This window comes from Thalia democratica, chromosome 1, assembly GCF_965202585.1.
Source record: "Thalia democratica chromosome 1, ktThaDemo2.hap1.1, whole genome shotgun sequence".
NCBI classification, from domain to species: domain Eukaryota; kingdom Metazoa; phylum Chordata; class Thaliacea; order Salpida; family Salpidae; genus Thalia; species Thalia democratica.
The window spans coordinates 72143859-72169235 of record NC_139165.1 but is presented as its reverse complement, the minus strand read 5'-3'; the positions used below and the strand labels follow the sequence as shown (position 1 = coordinate 72169235).

General features: G+C 26.6%; 2 protein-coding genes across 2 annotated transcripts; both read right to left on the bottom strand.

Annotated features, from left to right (window-relative positions):
* Positions 1-853: 853 nt before the first annotated feature.
* LOC145828646 (repressor of RNA polymerase III transcription MAF1 homolog) lies at positions 854-7175 on the bottom strand. Its single transcript, XM_082936405.1, has 3 exons — positions 6726-7175; positions 3949-4157; positions 854-1197 (listed from the first exon to the last, which is right to left on the bottom strand). Exons 1-3 carry the CDS (start codon positions 7154-7156, stop codon positions 1148-1150), a joined length of 690 nt encoding a protein of 229 aa, XP_082792531.1. The 5' UTR covers positions 7157-7175; the 3' UTR covers positions 854-1147.
* Positions 7176-16704: 9529 nt separating this feature from the next.
* Positions 16705-24830, bottom strand: LOC145849569 (sodium/glucose cotransporter 4-like). Its single transcript, XM_082954532.1, has 13 exons — positions 24730-24830; positions 24280-24456; positions 23375-23539; positions 21645-21831; positions 20291-20496; positions 19915-20050; positions 19504-19620; positions 19211-19352; positions 18317-18485; positions 17859-18074; positions 17599-17661; positions 17357-17492; positions 16705-17115 (listed from the first exon to the last, which is right to left on the bottom strand). Exons 1-13 carry the CDS (start codon positions 24745-24747, stop codon positions 16913-16915), a joined length of 1935 nt encoding a protein of 644 aa, XP_082810658.1. The 5' UTR covers positions 24748-24830; the 3' UTR covers positions 16705-16912.
* Between the last annotated feature and the right edge of the window lie 547 nt (positions 24831-25377).

Below are 25377 nucleotides of genomic sequence, written 5' to 3'. Positions count from 1 at the left end.
GTATTGAGAAGTTATTTCCAGGTTGTCAAAAGTACAAGTTTTGGATCTATTATTAGTATAAAACTAAGTTCAAGGTAAAAAACTGTCTTACACAGTATAACAGATATTGTAAAGCTACTTTAAAAGCGTTTTTAATGTTAACATAAGGAAAATTATCTATATGGTGGATATTTGGTTCCAAGTTGAAATTTCATTACTTTACTTGTAAAAACTGTTCAACAACCTAGGTTTTTAGGTGAACTTTAAAAATTCAAAGTTTTTTTTAAATTTCTCAAAATTCAGTTTTTTAGCCTAGTATGTCAAATTCCAGGTTTTTTGGTAACCCTGATAAAAGTAAAAATAATTAAAACGGTTTTAAAATATTCAATGACTGAAATTACTAATTGTTGAAGAATAAAGCACTTCTACAATACTTACTGATGTTGAAAAAGTCTTAATTTAAAAAAGCTCTTATTGTAGAGTTTAAAAAGTGGGAAAGAACTTTTTTAAGGTGTTTTTTTTAAGCAGTCAAGTATATTTCATACTTTATGTTGCTTTTTTTAATGCTTCTTATATTTTGTTGCTTTGTTAAACTAAATAGTCATAGCCCCTTGTATAAAACAAATGAAATAATAAGTTATTATCTGGTAAGAAAACTGTATACTACATCTTTAACAATTTATCTTTATGAATGATAATTCAAAAAAAAAAAATTAATAGTATTATTATAAGGTTTTAGATATTTACAACATTTTATTTAAACTAGTTTCATAAATATACTATAATTTAGCTACTATTTTTTTTTATAAACTTTATTTTAATAGAACTATTTTAATATTTTCTTATATGCTAATAATTCAACGGAAGTTTGCATTAGTTTTTATTTACAAAGTCTACTTGAAATCAAGGTGTGACAAGTTTTTTAATGCGCTTTACAGATATGAAAAAGACAGCTTAAAAGAATTCCAAAATGATTGAAATGAAAACATTTAAAATTTACAAAGTTGAAAAGTGTTCAAAGAAAATTTGTACAAAACAGACTGTAAATATGTTGTTCACAGTCTTGTCACGATGAGTTTAAAGAAAAAAATAATTGGGAAAAGAACTAAAACTACTACAAAAATAAAAACGGTCGTGAAATGATCAAAGTTGAAGTGTCGTTAGGAGTTTAAAACATAAGGGGTTGAATTGTGCCCTCGTTCCACAAAGCTTCCTGATCTGTTTAATCAAGTTTAAGTAACAAGTACTTTTACCATGACCGCACGGACTCGGCTCTTGGAATTGGAGGAAAAATACAGTAGTTTTGAAATTAATTCTACTATTATTTAATAATGTTTTAATGGGAACGGGCCAGAAAAGCACGGAATCACTTTAGAAAAATTTTTAAACTGTTTTTATAAAGTAAAAATAATTTTAAGTTAATTATCTTTATTAAAAACATAAACTTTTAAGGTTTACGGTACTCGTCGAACTATAAAGTTATATGCTTTTATGTTTATAAGGTATATAAGACATTGAATCTACAATTTACATACAAAAAGATGTTTTAAATGGCTAGATCTTAATAATTAATGTGCTGTAATATATAGTTTAATGATATTTAGCTTCAAAGTAAAGGTTATTTAAAGTTATATGTCATATTATCTAAAATTGTCTTACAAACAAACAAGTTTTATCATTTAGTTTGCATATTTTACTAATAAGTTTTAATAATATGGGTTTTTATAGTGAAAATAAAATATCAAGTAACACGTGTTGATTTTCTTGACAAATGACATTTTTGTAACACAAGACAAAATCACATGACATTTTCTGTCTTACTTTTTTACAGTAAATACATACTTGAAGTAATTATAAAAATATCGTATTTGTAGCTATAAGTTTAATTGGTAATCATTAAATGTTAAAAAAACTTGACTTTTTGTTTGGCTACAAACTGATAAGTTTTGCTTCAATTGTTTTACAAAAATAGAAAACTCAATATTCTCATGCCAAAATTCATAGAGTATAAATTTAACTTGTTGATTATAGTTATTCTTTTAAGATAAAGTAAGGCATGAGTTTAAGTTAATCTTTAAGTAAAATTTTTGATTTGTAGTAAGTGAAACTCAAACATTATGTTAAAACATAAGTAAAAACATTTGCTTATAATTTTTTTATTGGAAACAGGATAATGCAAGCCACATAACATTGCTAAATTTAAAATACTTATCTTATCACAAAACTGTCTCCGTTTGACCGTATGAAATTACATAGTGTTACGTCAGAATAACAAAGTGTTTTATATTACTTACAAAACAAGTTAGAATTATATTTTATGTGGTAAACAACTGAAATATTTAAATAAACTTTAAAATGTTTTAACTTAGTTAAATATCATATAATTACTTAACATTATTAAATCTAATTAAAAATATATGCTTAAAACAAATATAATAAAATTTTATAAATAAGACTTAATATGATTAAAACAATATTAAGATTAAATTTTGGATATAAGGATAAATAATTTAACCTTAATAAGCTACACTCAAAAGACTTAAATAGCAGATTTAAATGTTTATGTTCACATTAAACTATAAAACATTCAAGTGTATTTAACTTAGTAGTACTTTTTAAAGTTCTTAACAAAAAATTAACAGCCACATTCGTCTGGCCTCTACCCAATTGACCACTCTGGCAAGGGTGACCCTGCTAGGAACCAAACTGAACCTAACTCACACAAGTTCCAGCCAGCACAGCTCAATGGGTCAACGAGGCGCACAAGCTTTCTCACCTCGTCAAGGTTGTGGCTCGTTGAGAAAGTCGCAATAGTAACGAGGGTTGCCACTCACAAGAAAATTGTCACCAGAAAAAAAGCCTGAGCTAGCATATGTTTTATAGAGTAGCTAGAAAAGTTAAGTACTTTTTAAATGTAAGGGTAGTTGCAAAAATTAAAAGTAAGCAAAAAAATGTTGCCTAAGTTCATGTGTTTTATTTTGAAAAAAACTGATACCTGTTTTCTTGGTAGTGAGATAGAAAAATTTATTTCTTTAAAGTTTATAAAAAAATATGTTCATCGGAATAACTTATCTACCAGGATAAGATTAAATTACTGTTGCAAAACTATAAATTAGCCGTGTCATAAAACTGTCATAAAAAATAAATTTTGTATGGTTTTTTAAATAAAAAATTTTAAATTAGCCTGTGTGACTGGCAACCCTGTAATAGAAAAGAGATGTGATTTTAAATAAAAAATCTAAATTGTTAAATTAAAACTTGATTTAAAAAGATGTTATCATACATGTTTATAAGAAGTACTTTATTATATTTAATAAATTAATTTAAATATGATTTAAGATGTTAACTTTAATTAATTAAAAAAAAAGTATTTATATACTTAAACTATACATACAAAATCATAAAGTTATTTAGTTTAAATGAATGTAATCATTAGGTTATTATAACGCTAAGTTTCACTAGCTGTAGTTTACATACCAAAAAATCACTATGCATACACAACCTATTTTTAGTATGAAAGTCTGAACAATATGTTCAAATACATTTCAAATTTAAATTTTTGCATAAATAAGGAATTGTTAGATATATTCTATAAAATGTAAGTAGTTAAAACTTGATGGTTATTTACCGACCAGGTAGTACAACCTTTTTCTTTTAACCATAAAGTACTATTATCAAAATTAGTACAAATTTAATCTAATTAAGATAGCTATAAATAACTATGAGAAACCAACCACACTTTATGAAACAAGAGAAAAATACTTAAAAATTATAAGTTATCACCCTTTTTATAATAAAATAACTGTCTGCAGCATTTAGCTAAGTATATTTGACAATTTCCTAAACACCGTAAGCATGTTTAACAAGCTAATTTTACCTTTTAAAGCATACTTAATATATGTTCAAAACTTATCATTCTTTTATAATTTGTCTACTAGTGAAAATATTTTCAATAACTAAAAAACTTACTTTCACTGTTAAACGAGTTGCTATCCAGTTGCCCTGTAAACAATAGTACTTTTTTCTTCAGACGATTGTAGAAAAAGTAACAATACGACCAAATAGTTCCATCATCGCTACCAAATGGGCTAGACTGTTGATCAGGGCTATAGCTGAAAATACTACAATTATTTAAACTTACATCTTGGTCTACAAGGGTCCATAGTTCTTGAGATAATCTGAAAAAATATATATGATTAAAGCATTATTAAATTCAATTTATTCAAATTATTAACAAAAACAAAACTCTACAAGCAGCTTTTCAGTTTATATTTTTTCTACCTATTTTCTAGACTTTTGGATTTTCTTACAATGAATATTTTTAAGTTACAAGAGTATACATTACAAATTTTCTTCCGACTTTCAAAATTTCCTACAAGTTTTTAAAAGTTAACATTTTTGGGTCTATTTTTAGTTTAAAGTTAAGTTTAAGGTAAGAAACTGTGTTAAATAGTATAAAAACATTGAAAAGATACTGTAAAGCTACTTTAAATGTGTTTTTTATTAAAAAACTTTTGATGATGACAATTTTTTTTATCTTTATGATATACTTTTGTGTCAAGTCAAAAATGTTCTACTTAACATGTAAAAATTGTTTAAAATTCCAGGTTTTCCAGGTTTTTTTAAAAATTTATCAATTTCCGGGTTTTTAAGCCTAAATTGTCAAATTCTAAGTTTTTTAGCAACCCTGTATACAGTTTTCAGGAAAAGATTAACTAGAAAAAAGGAGACTTTCCATATATATTCTTTGAAAAATATTTTTTATCCTTTGTTGATTAGGGCAAAATTAAATGCTTTCAAATAAAGTTTTACTTAATTTTCCTTTAAAAAAAAACCTTAACATATGTTTTTTAAAAAGACTAAAAAATTTTACGACAAGTAGAGTAACAATCTACAATTTACTTTCATTAAAGAAACCTATCATTCATATGTTTGAACCCACTTTTCACAGGAACAATTAAAAAGAGATATTTACACAGTGGGTTACTATAATATAAAGTATGTTACTACTACTAAATAATATATTATATACTTTTCCATGGTTAATTATTGTTATAATTAGTTGTGAACATTTAATAAATTTCAATTTCATACAAATTCAAATTGAACTTAGTATTTTGTTTATCAAAAACTTAAAATGTTAATTAGAGTTTTTTATTTTTACAAAACTTATTAAAGTTTAGCCATAAATATTTAATAACTTTGAACTCTAATTAAAATTTGAGTTTGAAAAATTCTAATAGATTTAAACTATGTAATTTAAAGAAAATATGGGAACTGGTCAAATATATGCACAAAGACATTTTTGCAAGAAGGGTCAAATATGCACGAAACAACACTTTTACACAAAGGGACATTTTTGCATGAGAGTAATAAAAAAAAAAAGATAAATTAATTAAAAATAAAAAAAAAAGTTACTGACCGAGGGTCAGGGGTAACATTAATAGTTAAAATAAATTTTAAATTTTTTTATAAAAAAAACAGGAAAACAAAAATTAAATAATATATTAATTAACAAAAAAACAAAAAGAAGAAAAAAAAGAGTTAAAGACCAAGGGTATGGAGTAAACGTGATAGTAAAATTAAAGAAATAAAAAATTTAATAAATTGAATTTTTTTCAACCCGTGCAAAAGTGTCTTTGTGCAAGTGTGACCACTTGTGCAAAATTGAAGCCGTGTAAAAATGTCTTTGTGCAAAAATGTCCCTTTGTACAATAGTGACCCTCCGTGCAAAAGTGTCTCTTTGTGCATATTTGACACTACCTTTAGTTTAAAGAAAGTAATATAACTAATCGAATTATTTTTTTTTAAACAATTTAAATTTAAGGGCATAGGGGGGGGGGTAAACACCCTTTTTTGGTTTTTGATCTTATTTTATATAGTTTTTGCTAAGCTACAAAATGCTTTTTACAGATTTAAAAAATTCAAAATATTTTTTGAGATATAGCCGGTCAAAGTCGGAGGCAACAACAGGTACCTTATGGGAGGCGCAAACTAAAACGGCAAAAATAGACTATTTCACTAAAAATCTATCTTCTCCTACGTTTTTTGAGATAACTACCTAAAATTTTCAGGAAATGTTCCTTGATATATTTTAAAAATTCTGTTGGAAGGAATTTTAAAAAAATAATAATTTTATATAAAAAATAAACAAAAAAAACAGTTTTTTTTTTAGATTTTTTATTATAAAATTTTTATTTTTTAATTTTTTTAAATTCTGTTCCGACAGAATTTTCTAAATATTCCAAGGAACATTTCTTGAAAATTTGAAGTAGTTATCTTAAAAAACGTAGGAGGAGATAGATTTTTAGTGATTTCTAGTTATAAGATAAAAAACCAAAAAAGGGTGTTTACCCCCCCCCCCCCCCTATGCCCTTAAACTACATTTCAAAAAACATAACTTTATGAAGTAAACATACAATTAGAAATTTTGATAATTTTTGCTGAAAAGTTAACTAATAGCTTTTAGAAAAAAATTATAAGTATATGTACTGTTTATTAAAATGTATAGAATAAATATTTATGTAGTTAAAGTCAATTTAGCATCATTTTTGTAAAATACATAAATAAATTTATGTATTAACAAAAGTAAATATAACTCATTCTCTACAGAACAGAATATTATTCAAAGTTTATTAAAATAAATTCTTATGTATTATATCAAAATACAGTTTCAATTTATTGTTATTATCATAATCATTATCATTAATGCATACTTCAAAGAAAATCCTAAACATTACAATTACTTGTTATAATTGGATCCTAAAGAATCTTTTAAACCATCATTTATGTTGTGCTTTACTCTTTCAAAGTTAGTTTCTAAGGTGAACTCATCGCTCCTTGCATGAGTGAAGTCATAATCTGGAGAGAAGGCAGCATTTAATGTTGAAACCAAGTGAAAGAGTGTTCTGCCGTCGTAGCCCTCAATTCTGGTATCACCTTCCATACTGTTGAAACTTGAAGACGGGCTACCACAAGCCAGAAAAGCTTTTGGGGGAGAAAATGCAACTGCTTCATCTAAGCTCACTCTGCTGGCAAAGATTCTTTTGCACTTTTTATCTTCATTTGTAAGTTTACATGAATAACTTTCAAGCCTCAATGTTAGTTCGTAATTGCAAGAACATTTTGAAAACTCATCACACAATTTTTCAAAGTGTGGGTTATGGAGGAACTTCATTTTTAGTAAAATTATTGAAACTTCTGTTGAAGATAAACTCTTTTATGAAAATAAAACTTAAACAACAGGACTTATAAAAACAATACAAAATAAACTAAAAACTTAATATTAGAATCAAATTTGAAAAATTTCATGACAAGTTTGTGGAAAAATGTTGTTTTATTTTAAACTGCAGACTTAAATATATTAAAAACTTAAATTCTAAAATAGTCGTAAACGATTAAGAAGGAGCTCTATAGCAGGGTCAGCAAGTTGTTTAAAATAGCCTATTTATTACTATGATATAATTAATAAAAAATAGGGATATTCTATTTTTTAAAGATAAAACTAAATTCTTAAACTAAATAAAAGTTTATATATATCATTAAAGAAAATTTTTCTACAATTGATTTATATATGAGATATTTCTATCTCATATAATCATCAGGCTTTAATTTATTTAAAATGTTTTACAAGCTTTAGAATTATAAATATTTCAGCGTAGTAATGATGTTGAAGATTTTTGTACTCAGTAAGTTGAGTTTGAATATACATTGTTTTTTTATAAGTTTAGGAAATGTACACTTTGAAAATGTTTTAGTAATTATTATGATAGATTTTATTAAATAACAAAAGGGAAAAGTTATGTTGGAAAAATGTATTAAAACTGTTTGTGTGCATAGTTTAATTTTTTGTTAACTAGGTTTAGTTAAAATCAAATTAAGCCGCTAACATGAACAGTTTAAAACATTTTTGCAACATCACTTTTCCCTTACAGATTTCACAAATATTATATAAAAACTACTATAACTTTTTTTTAAAATTTAATGTTCCTCTCATATAGTTGTTCAAAATACTTTTTGCTGATATATAAGATAAATAGCCAAACAATTTAGTAAAAATTTGTTGTTAATTTTCTTTTTTCTATCAACCTATTTAAAATATATACTAACCAACAAAAGGTAACATAAAACACTTAATCAAAAAGTCTTTTAACTACACATAGACATAAGAATACTAAAATTTTAAAAAAACTTGTATGGTTTTATCATAGTCTTAATCCAAACTACTAACCTATTTAATTGAATAAAAAAATCAAACTAACCAAATGATACTTATTATACTAATTTTAATAAATAAAGCATAACTAATGACTTAGAACTTTCACTATAAAGTTAAGATTTGTTAAAACTGCTATAAATACAATGGGCATAAATCATTGCATTACAAATTTTTATTTGACTCTGCTCTCAATTTGCTCTTAGTTTTTTCTTAATCTAAACTCTAAAAAGTTGCATCAATAAGAAATAGGTTCTTGAAAACTGTTTTTGCATGAGATTCAAACCAATGGAAATGCAAGTAAAAATGTAGTTTAATCAATTCAAGTAATTTATTAATAACTACTTAAATACACTTTTTTAGTATAAAAAAAATAAATTTACAACATTTTTATATAAAATTGTTAAAAAATTATAACTTAAAAAAATCAAGGTTTTTTTTTCTCAGTTTTTGTACAAAACTCTAGATCTTTATGATTAAATTGTAAAATTCTAGGTTTTTTCAGGATGTTGGCCACCCTGCTGCATAGACTATTTTTGATTTTTTGTAAAGCTTTAAAATTAATTTTAGATATAATGAAAAGAAAATTTCATAATATTTTTGTGTTAAAAAATCTTAGTTGTTCTATCTTTTTTTTATTTTTAATTATTCTAAACTGTATTCTGGAGGTCTGAATGAGCATTAAACTTATAATATCTTTAAAATACACAAAAAAAGTTCTTTTACTGTTATCACACATTTGGACACAATTACACTTAAAATTGTATTATAGTTTGTCTTATCCATATCCAATATTGTATATCTGCTTGGGGTGGTGCTGCTGACTGTTACTTAAAGCCAACTGTATGTATGTAAAAAAGAGTAATCAGGTATGTTTGTCGTGTGCCTGCCTTGACCACAATAAACCCTCTGTTTAAAAAAAAAAACTGGTGTGCTAAAATTAAATGATGTGTATAAAATGCAAATTTGTAAGTTTATGCAAAGTACTATAACAGATTTTGATGTGGAGCACAACATATTTACACTTGCTAACTCTGTTCACTCTTACAACACAAGGTTTTCAAAGAAAGTGAATTTTATAACCAAAAGATCTAGAACAAGATTTGGCCTAGACTGATTTAGTCCCAAGTTTTGGTATAGTGTCCCTGAAACTTTTAATAATTAAAAAAAAAAGTACTTTTAAATTCAATTATAAAAACTTTTTATTAAATAACTACAAGAAGCAGTTCTAGAGTACTTCTGAATGTATGTTTTGATTGTATTGAAATTTGATTCATGTTATATGGGCATCAGATTGTGATGGGTATTTTATTTTACGAATGTCTTGATAATGAAAAAGTGATTGTTATAAATTTCATTTATTGTTAATTTACTTATTTGTTTTTTTTGTTACTGTGTTAGATTTAAGATGGTTCATTTTATAGCTTTTTTTTAGAAATTAGAGGTAAAAGTATAAAGTTAATACTAACAAATTTATATAATACTTATTATTTTGTTGATTTTATTATTCATATATATTTTTAAAATACAAACAGTATTTGTTTTTTCTTATTTACAGTTTTTCTTTATTCTAGTTTTTTTTTTATAGAACTTTATAGTTTCGATTAGACATGGTTTATTTGAGTTTGCAACAGCTGATTGTGAGTTCACACTGGTGGCTTGGTGTGTTTTTTGTTGTAGCGTCAAGCTGATACTTGCTTGGGGATTTGAGCTTCATGATTTTCCCACACTTTGTGGTTTTTAATGTTGAAATTTTAACCTAGTGAGTGTTTGCCAAATGATGGGATTTTTTTCAGTTAAATATTTTTTTTTGATTAGTTAAGTGTTAATTTTAAAGGGGAGGTAGAATTACAGGTGATGACAAATCGCTTGCTTGACCTTCAAAAAATGTTAATTGTTGTAGAGAGAAGAGTAAGTATGATGTTTTTCTATAATAAAAAAAAAACTATCCACATGAACCAGATGAAAATTGAATGGCAGTGGAATAAAGTATATGACTCAACACTTGCAAACTGACTCTTCTGAAAACTCAAAGTTAAATTTTGTTTTGATAAGATTTAAAAAGAATTCAATTTTCTTGACAGTTGTAATATTATTAAATTCAAAAAAAATGTTTTTGTATAATGCAGTAAGTATAATCTTATTTTAGATTTAAATGATGTTTAGCTACTTTTTATCTAATTTTGGAAAATAATAAAGTTTAGTTTTTGCTTTGTGTTTCCTTTTTTAATGTAATAATGTAGGATATTAGGCAGAAAAAACGAGAGAATTGCCTAATGGAATGACTCTCTTGTTATCTACAGTAATTTTTTATTTGCAAAATTATACAAACTACACAAATTACAACTTTGAAAAGTTTTACATAACCTGAAAGCGGTGCTGGAAAAATCCTTTTTTTTCCAAGCATGCTTTGAAATGTTCTCTTTATTATAGTATAAAAAAGTCAAGTTTTTTAGCACATTAAATAATTATTCAAATTTAGTTACAACCCTGCTAAAATACTGAACATATATGTGGTCTTGGTTCTTCATTAAAAATAATAGTGCATGCCACAACAACATTTTTACTGATTAATTATATAACTATACTTTTTAGCATTTATTTTTAAAAGTTAACAATTAAAAGTGTTAATACTTATAATCAGCCTTGGGACTTTAAATCAAGTTGAAACAAAATAATGACATATACTTATATTTTAGCACTATGTAGAACACTATGTTTAATAGATGATACAAGTCATTCATTAGCATGGTTGCCACTGATCAAGCTGAGAAAAATTTCCTGACTTTTTACCAAAATTTTCCTGACTTTTCTAAATCATTTTTACTTATATAAATTGTTCACTTAGTTTAATAAAATACTACACAAACAATTTAATATAAAACCCTTAAATTAAAAATCAATTAAAAAAGAATATACTTAAGTAACTGTAAAAAAAAGACATACAAAAGTAAACTATATTCTGTTGTATGAAATATTTCCTCTTATCATTTAGGATTAAAACTTGTAACAAATAAACATACTCTTATTTACTTTAAAAATTAAGTTACTCTAAAATACAAACAATAAGTAAACTTAATCTTGGTATATACCTCTCTTATAACTTAATTTATAAATTTAAACAACTTTGAAAAAATTATTAAGAGGTAAAGTATACACATTAACTTATTACATAAGATACTAAACTAACTGCTTAGTTATAAAGAACTCAATTATTTAAACAAAAAACACTTTGATTATAAAATTATGCTAGATAAACTTTTGTATATATATCAGTTTCACTATGGAAGTGTCCTTGCTACAGATCATCAATACTAAAAAGCTTACAAAATCTGCTTGTTCAAGTAGGGTACTTGTTCAATATGTTAATAAAATTTTTTTAAAGTTTTATAAAGGATATTTTACCAATTTATACCAGGTGAAGGTATTGGAAATTAAATAAAATATTTTTGTAAATTTCTAGGAAAATTTTGGAATTTTTTTCTGACTTTAAAGGACTTTTAATTAATTTTTACCATTTAAAGGCTTTGGAAAACAAGGAATTTTGTAAATATAAACTGACAAAATCTGACTTTTTTTAATTTAATAAAATTTCCTGACTTTTGTCACTTTTTTAAATTTTTCCTGACCGAGTGGCAACCCTGCATTAGTATTTTCAACATAACATTTCTTTGATGTTAATGGTTTCTACATTTAATTCAAAACTAAGTCAGACTTGATACATTGTTTTGCATAATATTTATTGTTTGCAGTTTGCTTACCAAGCTTGTGCCATAATGGAAGGAATTAAAAATAGAATTAGTCTCAAAACAGTCACACAATAAGCCTTAACACTTATGTAACTTTAGATACCAGAAATTAAAATTTTAAAAACTAAGAGCAATTATACATTTCTTGATACAACTATAGCTATTTAAAGTAATATTTTATAGATTTTTTTAAAGATTCTTTTTAATTGATCTCATGGCTTTATAATAATAGCCGATAAAAAAGAAAAAAATTGTTGTTTTCTTCGTTGGGAATAGGTTATAAAACCAGAGTTTTTCAAAGCAGTCAAGTCACAGTGGGCTGGAAAGTAGCCATTGACCGTTTTATTAACAAAAAAGTTAAACCAACAGTTAAATCTAATTTTCTTAAGTATTTTTTCTGCTTTGAGTGTTTAAAAAGCTATGTAAGCTTGAATCTGGCAAATTTTTTCTAAAGTTGAGGCCTACAGCAACTGCTAATAATACCTTAAAAGCTTTAATTCAAATACTTTTAAAAGTTTTTTTTCTACTCTTTGATATGGTGTTAGTTTTTCTAAATCTAAATTCTAGAAAGAAAAGTTTATTATTTCTCATTTAAAAGACTGTAATTATTTTCGAAACATCATTGGTGAACTTTGGGCAATGAAGGGTATTTTTAAGCGATATAAATCTTAATTGCTTATTGCAGAAATATCTTAATTTTTCTTTTATGTTTTAACAATTTTTACAAAAATTATATATACAAGTTTACAAAAAGTTTTATCAATAGACATAAAACTATTTTTTAGGTTATTACAAGCGGTATTCTGATGTCTACCTGTACTTCTTTTTTTTTTAATTATCAAATAAAAAAAGTCTTAAAACTTTTGGTTTTTGATAGCTTATTTCATTTTCGATAGACAGCATACCTTTTTAATTTAAATGATAAAAAAAAGTTTAAAACAAAGTATTTTTAGTAACTTTCTGCAGGCAAAATTTGACAAAAACTATGGAGAATTTTGAGAACTTTTTACACTGTTAAATGCAAAAACTGGTTGGTTGGAATTTTAAACTTACACAACTTCTTAAATACTTGAAGCAGAAAAGTAACAAAACCAATTTTAAAAAGAAGAAATCAAGTTCTGTCTAACTGTGTTTAACACCTAGTTTAACTAACCAGAAAAAATATTTTTTATAATCAGTGGCCGCTTCAACCCCCATTTCAGCCTACTGTGCAAGTTGAGCTAGTTATATTAAAATTTTTTTTATTCAGGACCTTAGACCAGCTTTTTGAGCGCTATTGTTTAATAAACAATACATTACACCACTGCACAGCAGAGTTTCTAGTATTTTTAGTTCTGATGTGAATATTAAACATTAAAATATGTCAACTAGAATATAAAACTAAATTAGTAGAAATTTTTTAATTTATTTTTCCGGAGCATAACTTGTTCAAAAATATAACAAAACACATTTTATTAATTTACTTTATAGTACTTTCGAGTAAGACTTATTAAAAACTGTATCCTACTAAATTGAACTGAATTGAAAATAAATTAAAAGTATTTTGTTGTCAGAACATTAAATGTTAAAGTTATAAAATAACGTAATAATCAAAAGTAGACTTAATAATTAAATAAATACTAAAGCTTAAACTTTGCTGTACTTTCAAACTTGTTAGATTAAAATCAAAATAAAATGAACCAACGACAAAAACTAATCAAAACAAAACTACACTTTTTAAAATATTTAAAAATAATAATTATTATAAAACTAATTAGTATAAAGATTTTAAAAGTCTAGTCTAATACACAAATTTCAAAAATTAACTTATTAACTTTACTATTTGGTACAATTACACACTTTGTTTTGTTCACTTTTTTCATAACATAAGAAATTACTTATACTAAAACTTAGAATTTTACTGAGATTTATACTAGTCTTTTTGTATTGCAAGGTCAATACTTTATTAAAAATATGCACTCTATCATATCTATTTATTACTTTTTTCTAAAAAGCTGTTTATTCTGTTTTATATGATAGGTTTAGTTTAATGCATAGTTTACAAAAAAAAAATATTTTTCATTGTAAAAAATTCGATTGTAATAGTTTTACTATTAAGGAGCAGTAAACTCTATGAGTTCCTTCTGTTCTTAAATCTTATAAAAAAATTTATTGACTTAACTAATCCTAAAATTTGGATCCGGCTCAATTCGAATCTTATTATGAAACTAAGGATTCGGATCTAGATCTAGATCTCATTTCGAGATTTCAAAGTGAGCAGAGTGTGTAAAATAACATATTAACGTAATTTTTGATATGAAGATTACTTTTAGTTTTTACAGTTCATCTGACAATTTGTTTTTACTCAAAATCGTCTATAGATTCATAGTTTTCGTTTACTCTTATGATTTTTAATTTTTATTTAAATATTAGCGATTCTTTCTGATATATTCTGGTTTGTTTTGAAATACAACATAAATATTAAACACTAAAGTATTCAAGCTAATTTTTTATAACTTATGGTACTAAAATATAAGTTACCAAAAGTAAAGCTACTCAAAAAAAGTTTACGCAAACTTAGAAAAAATAAGTTTTAAATAATGTAAAAAAAAAATTAGAAAAATAAAACCTATAAAGCAGCTTTATGTTTAAATTAAGATTATATTACGTACTGCTGCTGATACACACTAGCTCAGCAATTTAATTGCGCAAACTGCAGATCTAAGGCGCTTCTAATTGGCTAATATTTAACTTATTTTTATTTTAAGTTTTGTCAAAAAAAAAATATTAATTTTTTATAGCTTGGGTACGGTCAATATAAAATTGTATAATCTTTCATGTTATACAAAGTATATTCAAGCTCAGGGTTGCTAAAAAAGATGAATCTGAATAATAAATAAAAGTTTGTATGCATTAGCTTAAAATGTTACTATCAAGTAATATTTAATATCATTATGGTATTTATTGAACTTAGCATAAATTCAGTACCGGATTAGAAAGAATTTTGTATACTTAAGAAACACTAACTTGAATGTCATGGTTGACTTATTTTTTGATAATTTACTGTTAGTTAAAAGGGCTAATTTTCTCAGAACCACAAAACACTTAAAAATTTCCGCTTTAAGTACGCCGACTAAAAACGTTGCCCAGCCCAACCCTATTTTAGCCTGTAGTTATTTTTGTTGTGTTGGAATGTGCAGATTAAGATGTTAAATATACTATCTTGTAAATGAAAAACGAACAGCTTTAAAAAGTCAGTACCGCTAATTTAAATACTTAAAGTAAGTTTGTTTCATTCCTAAACAAAACAACCTTTTTTTAAATTGTTATTTTGTTTCATATATCACTTTAAATGTTACATTACGGAGCAGTAAATTAAATAATTAAATATACTTTTAAGAAATAAAATTATACATGGTTTTTTGTGCCTATCTATACTTTAATTGGCTTTGATAGATTGTTTTCAAGTAAATAACATTTTAAGAAATATATTTAGATACACTTTCAAATATAGTACCTGTTATTTTAATATTTGAAAATACTTATACAAATAAAGAGATCAAAATATTTCTTTTTTAAATACTTGAAAAAAAATATACACTAAATTTTCCAAGATTTTTTCTAATACATTTGTTCATTAGTATTTAACCAATAATTAAGTTTTTTTAGATTTTTTTTTTTAATTTAATTAAGTCAACATGACATAAGTCACTTAGTTATTATTTCGTTCAAAGATCAGCAGACTTTAGAACTTTTAGCCGTTTGACGGCTTGAAGGCAAAATGTGGGTGTCAAGCAAAATTTTTTGATCAGCGACTTTTTTATCTTAAAACAACTAATGTAGTACAAACAAGTTGTGGTGTACGACTCGATAACCGAAAGGTTCCTTTGAACACCAGGTCCTTAGACCAAACTTTTTGAGCGCTTTTTTTTATCGCTCAATAAAAAATACTATTAACTAAAAAATGTTTAATCTTTTTATAAAACACTAACATTCTCTTATTATTGTTGTTGAATAAACTGCTACCTACTTAATGTTTATTTCGTTACACATGGATCATAAATGTATGTGTTTTTTAAAGTAAAATTTCAAAGATACTGTGGACAGCGAACGATTTCTTAAGTAAACTTTGCCTTTTTTTCAAGTGGCTTGCAACCCTTAATCAAGTTTATAGATTTTTATAAAAGTTTGAATCGATTTTAGCTATAATATCTTTGTTTTAATTTTTCAGTTTAATTATTTGATTAGTGCTTGTACAAGCTATTCTAATTATACCATACCTTGATTAAGCTATTTTTAAAAGCAGTTTTTACCTTAGTAGTTAATATCGTTTAATATTTTTTTTGCTTTAAACTAAAATTAACTATTTATTACTATAACTTATATTTCTACATCTAATATTTTTTCTGCTCAACTAAATTTAAGAAAATTAAGGTTTCTTTTCATTTTATTTATTTTGCACTATCGTAAAATATTGCGTTTCTTTCCTTGATTTACGTAATAAAAAAGTACGAGTAAAAACTACAGTATTTTGGCTTACTTAAATAAAAAACATGTTTAGAAACCAAATTTTTGTTTTTATTCACTTATCATTCCTTCTAATTGTACAAAACATGCTGATCCATATCAATCAATCTATTATAAAACTTTTTTATAACTAAGGTTTAAAAAAATACTTTAATTTTACTACCCCGTATTTTTAGTTACAAAGCAAATTTATATCATTAAATCAAAATATAAAAACAAAGTATTTATTCCAAGCGACACTTAAACAGAAGTGAATTAAATAATTTAGACATAATAAAAAACAAATGTTTTGAACCAAGCATAGCTACGAGTTTTAAAGTTACCGACTGTTGTTAGTTTTAATTTCAAAATACTCAATTACTTTGAGAAACTTTTCACTTAGAAATGTGCGTAAAAAACGAAACAAAAGAAAAAAAATTATCTAAACAAAATGTGTCCACACAAAGTTATCAAAAAAAGGTTTTCAGGCGTAGAAACCGAAGAGGAAGCACGCGGCGCAACCCATCAGTACGGCGGCGCAGTTGACGATCATCGCCGGCGTCTTCTCCTCCTTGATGTCGATCATGTTCGAGTTTATCAGCTCCAACTCCTCGGGTGTAGGCTCCTTCTGCTCTTCCAAGCCGCAGAACGCCGAAATCGCCTTCTTCCAGAACGGTCTGTTGTCTTCTGCGCAAAGAAAAGGTTTAATATATTTTTTTGTTATAGTTTTATTACTTATAGCCATATAAAATTTCGTTTTATAAGCTAAAAGTTTATGTTAGTAGTAGAAACAGTAATTTATAAGGCAAAATAGAAAATATTACACTATTTATCAAGAAGTAAAATTTTTCTACAAAAATTCAAATTTTCTCATTTTATTTTCAAAATAAATGGACAAAAAACACCCTTTATCAATTTCACTTCATACCTTGTGAGTCAGAGCTGTTGTCTGACGAACTGACACTTTTCTTCTCGTCTTTCTCATAGGCGTCCTTTTCGTAAGCTGCGTTCACCTGTCCTTCTTCTTCATCCTCCTTGGCGTCTATGTTCTTCTTGTAAAACAGCTGGACAAAAAGCTTAATTAATATACATTATAATAGCTAATAATTAAGTTTCGTTGTTATTATCAATTACTAATTTATAAGATTTTGTAGATAGTGTTTATGTTACCTTGTTAGAAATTGGAGTTCTTTTTTTCTTGTTGTGTCTGCTCCACCACGTTAGTCGTACTAGCTACAAAGTATTTCATAACATTTAATTTACATTATAATTACAAAATTTTAATCTGTATTACAATTTTTAAAAGATCAGACTTTAAAACAAAAAGTTTGTAAAGTTTAATTTTCACTCGCTACTTTGCAAAACTTTGATTTTTGCTTTCACTGCTCAAAAGCAGAAAAAAAAACTCTCACTCATACAAATCAACTCACGCATCTTCCGGGTATGGGGGGCGTGGCGCAGGTGATGATGTAGCAGATGACGGCGGTGCACGAGAACGAGATCATGGAAAAGTACAGGTAGTGGACCTGCGTGACCAGCTCGGGCCTGGAATCGGGTTCCCCGCACCCGGGAGCCGGCGACGCGAACTCGCACAGCATCCTCACGATGCCGATCAGGAGGCCCAGGATGAGGCCCCAGAACGCGCCCTTTCAATTTTTTCAAAAATTAAAGGAAATAATAAAATATAGTTATCTCTCTACTTATTTTATGTTGTAAAATAAAGAGATTTTTATAAAAAAAGACTGCATAGTCAAAAAAGAATATTTGATTTGTTTCTAAGATAAAAAAAAAGTTACTTGTAACAACGTTTTTACTTGGTAAGATATTCTAAAATACTTTTTGAAAGTATTCATAAACATGTAAGCAAAGTTATTCAAAAACAACTCACCGGCTCATTAAGTCGTGGCCACAGCACGCATATGACGAACACGGTGGTGATTGGTGGTCCGAGGAAGCTGGTGATGGACTGAATGTAGTTGAAGAGCTCACCGTCGGAAAAAGCTTCGATGAGTGGCACCCAAGCGATGGAAACACCGCACATGACCAGAATGAACAGCCTGCGATAAATTACACGTTTTAAATTAGTCGCTTTTACAAAAAGATTGTTGTTTGTCAAAACAATCCGATAAGAAATTGTCTAATATTTTTTCTTGCAGCTCGTTTGACTGCGTAACAGGTTTTAAGTATTTGATACAAAATAATTGTATAGAAATTTAATCGTTTTTAAACTTTGTTTTCAATTATATCTCTTTGTTTTTGCTTACGTAAGTTTTTATACCCACATTCACTAACATAATGTTTATTATAATTTTTTAGGTGTAACTTGTTTACTAAATAAACAACGTTTAATGACTAATAAACAACACAGTTAGTTTACTTTTTAAACTTAATCAGTTTGATTATTTAAATTTCTTTTTATGAGCAAATGTTAAGTAAAAAACTTGTTTTGAGCAATAACAGGTAAACAGTTTTCGTAAAAAAAAAGTTTTTGAAGTTTGAAATTTTCAACTCTAAATTTTTACTATGTTTAATACCTCTGTATTTACTGATAAGGTTTGAAAAGGACTTACTTTTAGTTCAAAAAAAATTGTTTTATAGCACTTTTTGGTCAAACTAAACTTAATAAATTTTTAAATTTTTTATAATCTAAACTTGTTAATTCTATATTACATAACCTAAATTTTCATAAAATCAATTGAAATTAAAAAATAAATAAACCTCAACAGTTGTATGATTTTATTCAACAACGCAATAAAATATTTTACAACAAAAACGTGTATACCTTCCGACCAGCATGAGCTCTCTGTTCTTGGCATCCGGTCTGAACTTCACCCACACGTCGCAGGTGAACAGAGTACTGGCGCTGTTGAACACTGACGTCAGCGATGACATCAGCGCTGCTATCATCACGGCAAGAAGCAAGCCTGAAAAGTGCAATTCACGGAAATGCTAAAGTTTTAGTTTGTAAAAAAGTCTAGTTTATAATTAAGTCAAGTTTATAAAAAGCCTTGAAAATGCAACAGTCTTATTTTACATAGTAGTGGTACGAATAAAATATTTTTTTTAGTTGCATACCTCTCGCACCACTGGGCATGAGCTGGAGGACGAGGAGTGAGTAGGCGTAGTTGGTACACCCGCTCGCCGACCCGCAAGCTTCCAAGCACGCCTCTTCGGTTGCACAGGCGACCACGTCTGTTGGAAGATTTAAGTTCGTTTAAATTAGTGACTGAAGTGTACAAGTAATCGAAACATAAAGTCCACGAATTATGTTAAAAATAGCAAAATAAGAAGTACCTGGAATAGTTGTAAGCTAAAGTTTTGTGTGCTTGAAACTTTAGAACCTTCTATAAAAATTATGGATTACAAAACCTAAATTTTCATAAAACCAATTGAAAAAAAATATCAATAGTTATATGATTTTATTTAACAACAAAAACGTGTATACCCTCGACCAGCATGACCAACACATTAAAGTAAGAAACAAACTTGGATTGACGATTCTGCTGCACATTCCAACCATGACCATCATGTACATTGGGAGAATTTTGATCAGTCCAGCCATCAGGCAACCTCCTTTTGCGTGTGACAGCGACTTGGCTGCCAAGGTTCGTTGAACAATTACCTGGTGAATAGAAACAGTTTAAACTCACTACTTAACTTATTAATAGATATGTAAGTATTTAAAAAAAATCATATATAAGCATAAAACTAATATGTCAAATAGTAATAACTAATAAAAATTTAAGTTTTATAAACTTAAAATTTTTAATTAAAAAAAGTTAATAGTTAACAAAGTAAACTAATTCAAAAAAGTGAAGCTTTAAATTTTAGTTCGCTTTAACAGCTTGTAACTTTTAACAACCTGATCTGTGCACCAGTACCACACCGAGTTGATGGTGATGCCGAAAAGCATAGCGGGCCACGGCAAATCCGAATTGATGGGATCCCTGAAAACGTGGAAGAAGTCTTCCCTCGGTTCGCCGCAAGTCGTGTTCGCAGGTCTTACGTCAGGGATCGCTTCGGCGTATTTTTCTTCTAATTTACCGTACCCACCAATTTCTTTAAAAGCTGGAGTAAAACAATGCATTTTAAAAATACATCTTAAACTTTTTAGAAGTATAAAACTAAGAGTACTTTGTTATTTAAGTCTTAAAGTTTTGTAAAATCTGAAACTATGTTTAAATATTGTTTGAAAACGTGTTAAATGTTTAATTTAATCTAGATTTATTAAATAAACAAATATTCAATGACTTGAGTGGTTGAACTTTGATAATTGAAAAACAAGCAATGATTTAAGAGAACCTAGCTTTAATTATGCACGAATAGTCTTAAGTTTTCGGTACAGATTTTACTAAGTCTTTCTACTTTTATAATTCAGTTAAAATGTCAAACATTTAGTCTATCAAAATATTATTGGTGATACACCATAAGCTGCACATTCCTTCTACTTAGCTCTTTAGTTATGGTAAATTAAATACCTTATTTATTGTAAATTGCAATTAATATAACTTTATTATAACAAATTTACAAAAAATAAAGTAGCTAAACTGCTTATGGAATACTTTTCTTTAATGTATTCATATAAATTATATTGATTTTCTAGTAAAAGCACTTTTGTTTAAAATCTTTTACCATATTTATTGATTACAATTTATAATAATAATAATAATAATAATAATAATAATAATAATAATAATAATAATAATAATAATAATAAAAATAATAATAATAATAATAATAATAATAACAATAACAATAATAATAAAATTTAAGACTTAGTTATATTAAATTAAATTCACAAGTTAAGTTAGTAAAAACTTTTGATAGTATATTTCTCTAACTAACTATATACTAAATTATATTTGTAAATAAAGTGTTTCTTTATAAATAAAATTAACGAGTATTAAACCAGGTCGTAAAGTAAAAACGTATTCAAAAAAAAGTACTTTTTTGTTTAAGTCTTCATAAGGCAAATAAAATTTATTTAAGTAAAAACTAAGTCATGTCTTAATTTTACTAATAAATAGTTAGTATACAGTCAAAAAAAAGTCTTATATTTTTTCAGTTTTAGTTCTAAACTTTAACGATAAACAGTTTAGATGGCTTAAAAAGACAAAATGTTTGCTTCAAACCAGCTCTGATTTAAATATGATAAATACTTAAAAAACAAAGCTGAGGGTAGTATATATAAAACGCAAAGCTGAGGATAAACTGACACAGAAACATCATGGCAAGTGCGCCCCCGGTCATGATGACAGTTTGCGCGGTGTCGGTGTAGATGACGGCTGCCAGTCCCCCTGTAACCGTGTACACTGCAGTGATGGCCAGCAGTACGCAGATGCCCAGGTACAAGTCCCATCCCAACGCCGTCTCGATGAAAATAGCACCTGCGAACAAATCCGCCTGAAATTGTAAACATATCATGAGTCATTGAAAATGTTAAGCCTAGTTAACTACTATAGTTTTATCGTAGAATGTTTCGTTTTGTTTATAAAATATTTATTTTTTTAACTATTTACCTGCTCAGTTTTTTAAGGTAAAGTAGCCAGAGATTTATTACAGCTCTCTACAAAAATTATTACTTACTAAAAATTAGTTTTTGTATATTTAGCTTTACAGTTTTAGTATTAGAAGTTATTTTTTTCTATAAAAATTTAATCTCAAGATTATAAAGAACCACAGCTTTTAGTTTATATTTTATTACTTTATCTTAATTTTGATTTTTAATGGCTGTTTATTTAGGCTACTTATTTTAAACAAAAGTTTAAAAGCAGAAAAGTTTAAATTAGCTTTGGCTTTTATCATTAGTTTTATAACTTAATTTTTATACAAGTATTATTAACTTTTGATATTTGTAATAAAAATTTACTAGAAATGTTTTATAAAGCTGGTGAAGAAAACAAAGTGAACTTAAATTTTTCATTAGGTCAAAGTAGCCACTCATTGACAACAAAAGAGCAAGAATGTTTTAGTTTCTAAAACAATGACTATAAGAAAGGTGAGTTATATTAGTGAAGTAAACAAACGATTTGTATTTGTAAAAAGCGTACGAAAGTAGTTGTGGTTTTTAGTACCGTATAATTGCATGTTAAAATGTATAAAATGAAAGATAAAAACAAAAACTAAAGTGTCTTACAATCTACCAGTTCTAAAAAAAGAGTCGAAACTTATTTTAAAGGTAAGTTATAAAAACAAAAGAAAGCATTTATTAACATATAAACTTAATATTAAGTTTTAAAAATAACCTTTTATAAATTATTTCAATTCTCTATCGTAAGTATAAATCAATATAAGGTTTAGCTTAATAGGAAAACTAAAAAGTTGTTTTCGGATAAAGCGTACTATTTTTTATTTTATTTATATAAAAATAAAGTTTAAAAAAACTAGGTAAACTATTTTGGAGAATGTTAGAGATTAAAAGCTATGTTATTAAAAATAAAAGATTTTTTTGTATACAAAATATAATTTTAGAGACTTAGACGTGTTAAATTTTAAATTAGTTTTTTTTAATTATTATTTTTTGTTTGCTTTCACTGTGTTACAAACATTGCAAACAAGAAATAAGAAAAGCTTTTTATAATTTTAAAGCTGTTTTTAATTTGATTACTTCAAACTTATGTTGTTTTCAACGTCAATTTTATCCGTATGAAAATGCTTTTACTTGAGTTTCAAACAAGTAGTAAATTACAACTATTAAGCATTATTATTTAATATTTATGAGTCGTAGATATCGAACAACAATTAGAAAAAAAAATTGAATCTATATATACAAAATTGTTAAGTTTATTTTTAAATATAAATGAAAATTAAATTAGCTTAACAATTGCTATATCTTTTTTTGTACTTATAAATGCTCTCCAAAAGTTAATTTGATTATTTTAACCGTACAAACATCAAGACCCTAGTAACAATCCCTTATTCGTTTAGCCCATGAACTCAAACTCACAGATATTTTGGTGAAGACGTAGATGAACAGAGAGAGGATTGACAGGAAGAGCCTGATGCGGCTGCCACCGAGTCTCTCCCTCAGGTACTCCGGCATCGTGACCACCCCTGAGGCGATGTAGATCGGACAGAAGATCCACCCGAGTATGAACAGAGTGATCATTGCCTGGAAAAACAGAAAAAAAATACTTTTTTAAAAATTAGTTTTCATTTTTATTTTTAAATTTTTAATCAGTAAAAAAATAAATTACTTAAAACTACGGTTCAACATTTTGTAAAAAATAATTATGAAACATTTTAATACGTTTAGCAGTAAACAATAAAGCACGGTTTACTAAATAATTAAATAACTGATATTAAGATTATTTTTGACCGTTTATAAAAAGTAATTACATTTACCAGCGAAAAAGTATATGCAGATTTTAAACATTTCACCAGTTTTTAAACTATAACGAAATATTACAGTTTTTACTTACATAACAAAGGAATGTTATAATCAAGGTCGGTTTTGTTTGAACAAAAAATTTGTTTTGAACAAACTAAAAACATAGCGTAGCAAGGCTGTAATGGTTACGTAGTTTGAATATATTACAAAATGCTTGAAACTTATACTTTAAAAAAACGTATTACTTTGTTTTTCATAAACTGTTTTTGCTGGTCATCAAAAAATTGAAAACAAATACTAAAAGTAATAACGTTTTACTCGTTTTATAGCAGTTTTTGTTGACAAAAACTTTGTACTCGGTATTTTGTTCAAATTTTCTGTTGTAATTGTTAAACACTGTTTTAATCATTTCATATAAAAAAATTATGTAAACAGTAAAATAATAAAACTGTTAAATTGTAAAAAAAAACGTTAAAACTACGTTTAAGATTCAATAAAATTTGAAACCGAAAACAACTAACATTCCACTCAAAAGTTCCTTGTACGAGTCCTCCGGAAGCGCCGGAGCCGGCAAGACCGACAAAGTGACCGCTACCGATGTTGGAACTGAAGAGGGACGCGCCAACCGGAAACCACGTCATGTCCCTTCCCGCCAAAAAGAACCCGCTAACATTGCTTCTGTTGGTCTTGATCATTGCCTTTAAAAAATATAATAGTAATGCTTTTAGAACAGAAAAACGATTTAATTTTTTTTGTTAAATTCTTGGTTTTTCAATAAAATTTAGAATAAACCGAACCAAAAAATTTTATAGAACCCAAGTTATCTTTAAAAAATAATATAGACCTTTTATTTTTATGGCATGTTATGAGAGTAGCTTTAGTTATTATTACTATATATTTATTATCAACATTAACTATTTAAGACATAAAATGAGTTGAAATTTTAATCAAGTAAGTGCGGCTCAACTTACCCACACACCAACGAGCATAATAGCAATGAAATAAACGATGATCACGGCAAGATCCGCCCCATCTACATTACCAACGTCATTGACCGATGTTGCTTGCTCTACCATTGTCACTAATGCTAATTACAACCTAGTGACTCTCTTAAGATAAACCTGAATAAAGTTTTGTGTCAAGACTGCTTAAAGTAATTTCACAGAAAGTATATTGTCGGGTTGTTCAACAAGCAAAAAATATACTTCTATCAACATAAATGCTTTAAGTTATTTTATTTCTCAAAAGCCACAAACAAATGTTTTTGGTAAGTATTTATTAATAACGAATTTAAAATTTGTACAAAAATTTTAGCTTTTCAAAAGAGAAGTTAAAGTACTCAAACAAATATCCATAGATTTTAAATAATAACCACTAATAATAACAATAAATAAATGTTGTAAAAGATAATAACAACTTTTCAGTTATTTGGTGCTGGGCAGTAACTACTTTAAACTAAGTTTTAATTGGGTAAAATAAAACCACATATTAAACATTATAGCTAGGGTTGTGAGCTATTTTTAAGACAAAAGGATACTGCACAATAACTTTATAAAGTAACCTGGAAAAATTAATTTTAAATATTCAAATAGTTTAATAAAAATAGCTATTAAGTTACA